Raw genomic sequence first — 7,942 nt, forward strand, 5'->3', positions numbered from 1 at the left:
CTCTGCTAATATCAAGTCCATCGAAAATTCATAGGAAATATTTATAAATATAAATATAATACTTTTAGATCGAGATATAATCTTTGAAACGTTAATTTTTTAAATTATAATTTGATGTTTTGTAACTACCTCATGTTCTAAATACATCTTTATTTAATAACAATCAAAATATAGTCTTCCGTCCGTGATTTGCTGCAACATAATAAATACAATAATTATATTTGTTATCTTTTGCTTATAAATATAAATTTAAATTAATTTTAAGATTAACTATGCAAACAAGTTATTTAGTCAAAGAATTTGAGGTTATACACGTGTATGTCCACTTGCACCAGAGAGAACTGCTTGCACTAATCATCACATTTTTATTTCCACCAATAATATATTTTATGTCATAATTCAAATATAATCTCATAATTTAAATATATAAACAATCACGCGCGTATGTGTCTTAACTGCCGCAAGCTTCGCAACGCTGCATCGCGGATAAAAGATTGTAAGAGAGATTAGAACATCATAATTCATATTATATAGTATTAATACAATATCAACAAAACAATTGTTATATAACACATAACAAATGCCGTTATATTGCTGTTTGTTTATTATAACATATAATAAACAAACGTCGACTAGCCAACAGAGGTCTATAGTTACACATGCCATTTCTCGCAAGTGCTGAATTACATGAGTATTTGTTTATATAGAACTTCTTTCTAACATCTTCCCAGGCGTCTAAGGTAGGCTCCCACTACATTACCTTACTGATGAGTCCAGTAGTGGACGAAACGCCAACTTGTGATATTCTTCGCAATCTTATTTTCACAGATTTTAAATTATTACTTTATTATTAAATTTTAATATGTCTTTCAACATATTATGAAGATCTAATAAGATGCTATAGGCATCAAAAATTGGTTAGATTGATTCTCAATTTAACTAAGTGATATTACTGCGGTAGTGAATATGTATGCGTCAATGCTGAAAATCTATCAGCGTTGCGGGGGGGACTACATACGCAGTATATAAATTCACATAATATAATAAACAGTAACATCTTGTTTTCAAGACTCGATTAGGCTTTACACTTTCTGTGATTTTTAAATCATACGAGTCAATTATTATCTTTCATTATATAACATATAAATAACAGAACAATGTAATAGTTTCGTAACCCGGTCATATTATATGTATATATAAAATAAGATTATATAATAACAAGAAAGAAGGACGCACAAAGCAAAGCCTATCACGGTCAAAGCTAGATCAAGATGCTTATTATCATTATGTGTGAATTTATATATCGCGTATGTAGTTCTCTCAATCGCGTGCCGAACATTTTTTTCAGACTTACAACGCAACTCTAAATAACTACCGCAGTAATATCCCTTTAGTTAGATTGACAATCAATCTAACAAATTTCGATGCTTATAGCATCTTATTAGATCTTAATAATATGTTGAAAGACATATATTAAAATTTAATATTAAAGTAATGATAATTGAAAACTGTGAAAAATAAGATTGCGAAGAATATCACAAGTTGGCGTTTCGTCCCGGCTTCCACTACTGGACTCATCAGTAAGGTAATGTAGTGGGAGTCTACCTTAGACGCCGGTGTAAGTTATTAAATCGAGACTCTATATAAAGAGACATACGTGTATCTCAGCACTTGCGAGAAATTTAACGAATATCAATTGAATAGACCTCTGATGGCGAGTCGACGTAATAATATTCTTCGCAATATCTGTCTAGAGCCATCAGAGGTCTATTCAATTGATATTCGTTAAATTTCTCACAAGTGCTGAGATACACGTATGTCTCTTTATATTGTGGTGACCAAGTCACCACTATATCAGCCATAAAAACATAATAATGCATTAAATTAGAATAGGTAGATGCATTCAGGTACACGAACATATACTCGACCTATATAACGAGAAACAGCTGACGCGAATAAACACAGAGAGCCTTTAAATCCACAAACTTCTTGCGATCGTTTCTTTTCACAATAGCAATATGAGGCGAAAACAAGAAATCAAGGCTGAAGAAATCTGAGCTAGAGATGATAGATTATTTTTCCGCAATATACTTTCTGCATCATATTTTTATTAAATCTGTATGTGGTCATATAAGAGAAACGTAATTAGAAATGATTATCTTTCATTATATTGTAATTAGAAATATTGTAATATAAAATTTCGTATTGTAAATATAACGACGACGACCGATATGTTACACGCAAAATAATGACAATAAATAGAAATTGCGAGAAAGACGCGACGGACAGAAGCAAGCGTTAAAATTTGACAAAGATACAGTCGCTCAGCTGACGTGCGTCAAAACAGTCGTATCTCTTTGTATAGCGCATTGTATACCGAGAAACGGAAAGATCATATTATTCCACGAGCAGATTGTAAGCGAATTTGAAGTAGCGACTTATATGTGTATAAGTGCGACCATCGTAACTCACACGCGCTTGTAACTACAATTTGATTTAATATACTGATTATAATTCTGATTTGTAAATGATATATATTATTTTGGCGACCTTTTCCATTATCACGTCATTTCTTAAACTCGCGCTCTTTTATGACCGTAAACGCATTAACGGAGAGAGAGATATCTAAAAGTGGTGACTGTCCGACGTGTACGCGAGTGGAGGTGACAAAGTGACAGTAACAGACGAACTCCGAAATCCAGTCACGGACAGGGACAGTGAAGATTGAGAGTGCGTGAGTGCGAACGTGAGGATGAACGGAGAAGCGATGATGATCACACATGACGAAGACGCCCCAGCTCAGACGGTGGAACAGCAACGGATACAACTGGAGCAACAACGCCAGCAACTCGAACAAGAAAGGCGCGAGTTAGAGCGGCAAAGACGCGAATGGGCGCAGCAACCGGCAGCGTCAGGACTGCAGACAAGAATGAAGTTGCAGCCGAATCTTTTCGTACCTGGTGCAGAGGTGAGCCGTGTGGGCATGCGAATGCCCGAGTTTACTCCCGCGGATCCGGAGCTCTGGTTCAGCATCGTGGACCGGAGTTTCTTGGCTGCCGGTATCACGGTCGACGCGACAAAATTTGGATACGCGTTGATGGCGGTCCACGTTATACGATGGAGGTGCGCAATATAATAATGAACCCGCCCACGGAGCGTGCGTATGAGACTCTTAAAACCGAGCTCATTAAACGCCTCAGTTTATCGCAAGAACACAAAACGCGTAGACTGTTAGAACACGAGGAAATTGGAGACAGAAAACCGTCTCAATTTTTGCGTCATCTCCGAGGATTAGCCGGAAATGTAGTCGGAGACAAAGTGCTGCGTACGATCTGGTTGTCCCGATTGCCCGCATATATACAGCCGCACTTGATGACGCGCGCGGAGGACACCGTAGATCAATTGGCGGACATCGTGGACGCGATTGTGGAGGCTACCCGGGCGCCGGCTTTTCAGGTCGCAGAAAGTGCGCGATCTTCGATGTCGCGAACGGTCACGGAGGATGCAAGATCAATCGAGGCAAAAATAAATATACAAATTGCGCAGCTGCGATTGGCGTTGCAGCAGGAGATGGCGGAGCAGTTATCGGCTATCCGGACGTCTATCGAGTCGATTCGCGACGTGGGGCGCGGCCGGGACCGCGGCCGAAATCGCGGTGAGCGTGCCTGGCGCTCGCGTTTGCGTCCGCGCTTCCGCTCGCGGAATCGCGGACACGCTCCAGGAGGACCGTGTTATTACCACTGGCGATTCGGGACCGAGGCAACACGGTACGAACCACCTTGCTCGATGCAGCAAGCTGAAAACACGCCAGCCCTTCGTTAGCGGCGACGGACGACACAGGGCATTCAACGCGTTGCCTTTTCGTCGTCGATAGGAGCACCAGGGTGAGCTTCCTGGTCGACACGGGAGCGGATCTGTGTGTCTACCCGCGAAAGATGGTCCGAGGACCACGACAAAGGTCGACGTATGAATTATCGGCCGCAAATGAAACGATTATACATACCTACGGAACGGAAACGTTCATTTTAAATCTCGGATTGCGACGATCATTTACATGGCGTTTCGTAATCGCAGACGTAACGAAGCCCATCATCGGAGCGGATTTTTTAGCACATTACGGCATACTGGTAGATCTAAAAAATAATCGATTGGTGGATCAGTTGACGAATGTAACGGCAGCCGGACGTTGCGCGCAATGCAATATACCCAGCGTGAAAACGGTCAACGGAGCAACGCCGTACCACGAGTTGTTGACGCGTTATCCGGAGATTACCAGGCCAGAAGGACGACCAAGCGAAATAAAGCACGACACGAAGCATTACATCGAGACGACTCCCGGACCGCCCGTAGTATGCAAGCCACGAAGGTTGGCACCGGAGCGTTCAAAAATAGCAAAAAAGGAGTTCGAAAAGATGATGGAGGCCGGAATCGCGAGACCTTCAAGAAGCAGTTGGGCGTTGCCCTTGCACTTGGTGCAGAAAAAGAACGAGGAGTGGCGACCTTGCGGCGATTACCGCGCGTTGAACGCACGAACGATCCCGGATTGTTACCCCGTGCGACACATTCAAGATTTCGCTCAAGCGCTGCAAGGGAAAAAAATATTTACGAAGATCGACTTAGTGCGGGCATACCACCAAATCCCGGTAGCGGAGGCAGACATTCCGAAGACCGCGATTACCACGCCGTTCGGAATGTTCGAATTTCCCTTTATGTCGTTCGGATTGCGTAACGCGGCACAGACATTTCAGCGTTTTGTCGACGAGGTACTGCGCGGCCTCGAGTTTTGTTTCGCGTACATCGATGACATCCTCGTCGCGTCGTCATCGGCAGAAGAACATCTCGGACACTTGCGGATTCTGTTCGAACGGTTACAAACATATGGAGTCGTAATCAACCCGACAAAGTGCGTATTCGGGGAGCCGGAGGTTGAATTTCTCGGGTACCTGGTGACTGGTGCAGGAACGCGACCGTTGCCGGAGCGCGTGCGGGCGATTCGTGAATATCCGATTCCAAAGACAGTTAAAGACTTGCGACGGTACCTGGGGATGCTGAATTTTTATCGGAGGTTCTTGCCAGGGGCCGCGGAGACGTTGGCACCGCTAAACGATCTCCTTCAGGGTAGCGCGAAGGGCAAGGCACCGGTAAGTTGGACGCTGCAGGCGGAACAGGCGTTCGAGGCGTCAAAGGAGAGCCTGATGCAGGTGGCCTTGTTGGCGCACCCGAAGACCGGCGAGGAGCTAGCCTTGTTTACAGACGCGTCTGATCGTAGCGTTGGAGCAGCGTTACAACAGCGGAACGGAGACGGCTGGGAGCCGTTAGCATTTTTTTCAAAGAAGTTAAGCCCGGCAGAGAGTAAATATAGCGCGTTCGATCGAGAGCTGTTGGCAATATACCTGGCTACCAAATACTTTCGGCATTTGGTGGAAGCGCGGAAATTCGCGATATTCACGGACCACAAACCACTTGTGTTTGCGTTTCGTCAGAAGCCAGAGAAATGTACGCCGCGCCAGTTCCGACACCTAGATTTCATCGGGCAGTTCACGACGGATATTAGACACGTGGCTGGCGAGGAGAACCTGGTGGCGGACGCCTTATCCAGGATCGAGGAACTCCAGTCTCCAATGGACTACGCGACATTGGCAGCATCGCAGGAGGATGACGAAGAAATAAAAGAGTACATTCACAAGAAAGGAAATTTAAACTTAGAAAAAGTAGAAATACCAGGAACGGGAGTCGCGATTTATTGTGACAACATCGACGCCACGACCTTTTTTAACAAAGCCATTTCGACGAGCTGCCTTCGAAGGATTACACAACTTGGCGCATCCAGGAATGCGAGCGACGGTCAAACTCATGGCTCAACGCTATGTTTGGCCGTCGATTAAAAAAGATTGCCGTAGTTGGGCGCGGGCGTGCGAACCGTGCCAGAAAGTAAAAATTACAAGACACGTCACTGCACCAACGGGAGAATTCGCTTCGCCCTCTCGGAGATTCGAGCATGTGCACATAGATATAATTGTGATGCCAAGCTCGGACGGAAAGCGGTATTGTCTGACATGCATTGATCGTTTTTCGCGATGGCCAGAAGTGTTCCCTCTAGAAGACCAAGAAGCAGAAACGGTAGCAAGGGCATTTTACAGCGGATGGATTGCTCGTTTCGGGGTGCCGCTCCGGGTCACAACAGACCGCGGTCGGCAGTTTGAATCACGATTGTTTCAGCAACTGAACGAGTTGACAGGCACGAAGCATTTAAAGACCACCGCATACCACCCACAGGCCAACGGCATAGTCGAGAGGTTCCATCGGCAGTTGAAGGCGGCAATCAAATGCCATGGAGACGACCGATGGACAGAGGTGCTACCAACGGTATTATTGGGAATACGCGCAGCGTGGAAGGAGGACATGCAAGCGACGGCGGCCGATCTCGTCTATGGAGAGACGTTAAGGTTGCCAGGACAATTTTTAAAGCAACACCAACCGGAGGAGACAAACAGCGCTGCTGAATTTGTCAAGGAATTAAAACAACACTTTGATGATTTTCGTCCGATCAAAGGTACTCGCCATGGAGAGCGACGACCATTTGTATTCAAGGACTTGGCGACCACGAAGCAGGTGTTTGTTCGCCACGACGGACCAAGGGCAATCTTACAGGCACCTTACGATGGCCCTTACCCGGTGGTTAAACGCACTGACAAAATCTTTGTCGTGCGAATACACGGAAAGGATATTGCGGTTTCTATAGATCGAATAAAACCCGCATATATCATTTCAGATCCAACAGAGAACAACAAGCAGGTACAGCCAAGCAGAACAACCGGAGTACCGGACGAGAGCAGCAAAGCAGAGAACAAAAACACGAGGCGAAGCAAGGACACATCAGCCCCGCAGGAGCAAACGGTGACGAGAACGAAATCCGGCAGGAGAGTTTGTTTCCTGGACGGATTCCAAATCCAAGTTTGTTATTAACGCGTTACATCACGTATATACAAAAATGTATATATAAAAATAAAAATAAAAATAATAGTATAGAATAGTAACACAGAATGACAAAATGTAAAGTAGCTAATATATATTATATTCGTAGGAATTATGTGGTATTTATCGCGCTGTAAGTACAGCACTAGCAGGGGGGTACTGTGGTAACCAAGTCACCACTATATCAGCCATAAAAACATAATAATGCATTAAATTAGAATAGGTAGAGGCATTCAGGTACATGAACATATACTTGACCTATATAACGAGAAACAGCTGACGCGAATAAACACAGAGAGCCTTTAAATCCACAAACTTCTTGCGACCGTTTCTTTTCACCGGTTTAGCAATATGAGGCGAAAACAAGAAATCAAGGCTGAAGAAATCTGAGCTAGAGATGTACATAGATCATTTTTCCGCAATATACTTTCTGCATCATATTTTTATTAAATCTGTATATGGTCATATAAGAGAAACGTAATTAGAAATGATTATCTTTCATTATATTGTAATTAGAAATATTGTAATATAAAATTTCGTATTGTAAATATAACGACGACGACCGATATGTAACACGCAAAATAATGACAATAAATAAAAATTGCGAGAAAGACGCGACGGACAAAAGCAAGCGTTAAAATTTGACAAAGATACAGTCGCTCAGCTGACGTGCGTCAAAACAGTCGTATCTCTTTGTATAGCGCATTGTATACCGAGAAACGGGAAGATCATATTATTCCACGAGCAGATTGTAAGCGAATTTGAAGTAGCGACTTATATGTGTATAAGTGCGACCATCGTAACTCACATGCGCTTGTAACTACAATTTGATTTAATATACTGATTATAATTCTGATTTGTAAATGATATATATTATTTTGGCGACCTTTTCCATTATCACGTCATTTCTTAAACTCGCGCTCTTTTATGACCGTAAACGCATTAACGGAGAGAGAGATATCTAAAA

General features: G+C 43.3%; 1 protein-coding gene across 1 annotated transcript; it reads left to right on the forward strand.

The window, feature by feature from the left end:
- Positions 1–6,021: 6,021 nt before the first annotated feature.
- On the forward strand, positions 6,022–6,966 carry LOC108775129 (uncharacterized). Its single transcript, XM_018541412.1, has one exon. The coding sequence runs from the start codon at positions 6,022–6,024 to the stop codon at positions 6,964–6,966; it is 945 nt and encodes a 314-aa protein (XP_018396914.1).
- Positions 6,967–7,942: the final 976 nt, after the last annotated feature.

This window comes from Cyphomyrmex costatus, unplaced genomic scaffold, assembly GCF_001594065.2.
Source record: "Cyphomyrmex costatus isolate MS0001 unplaced genomic scaffold, Ccosl1.0 scaffold285, whole genome shotgun sequence".
NCBI lineage: Eukaryota > Metazoa > Arthropoda > Insecta > Hymenoptera > Formicidae > Cyphomyrmex > Cyphomyrmex costatus.

Bases quoted from the DNA above. Each gene is read 5' to 3' on its own strand.
- LOC108775129 (XM_018541412.1), top strand. From the start codon at position 6,022: ATGCCAAGCTCGGACGGAAAGCGGTATTGTCTGACATGCATTGATCGT.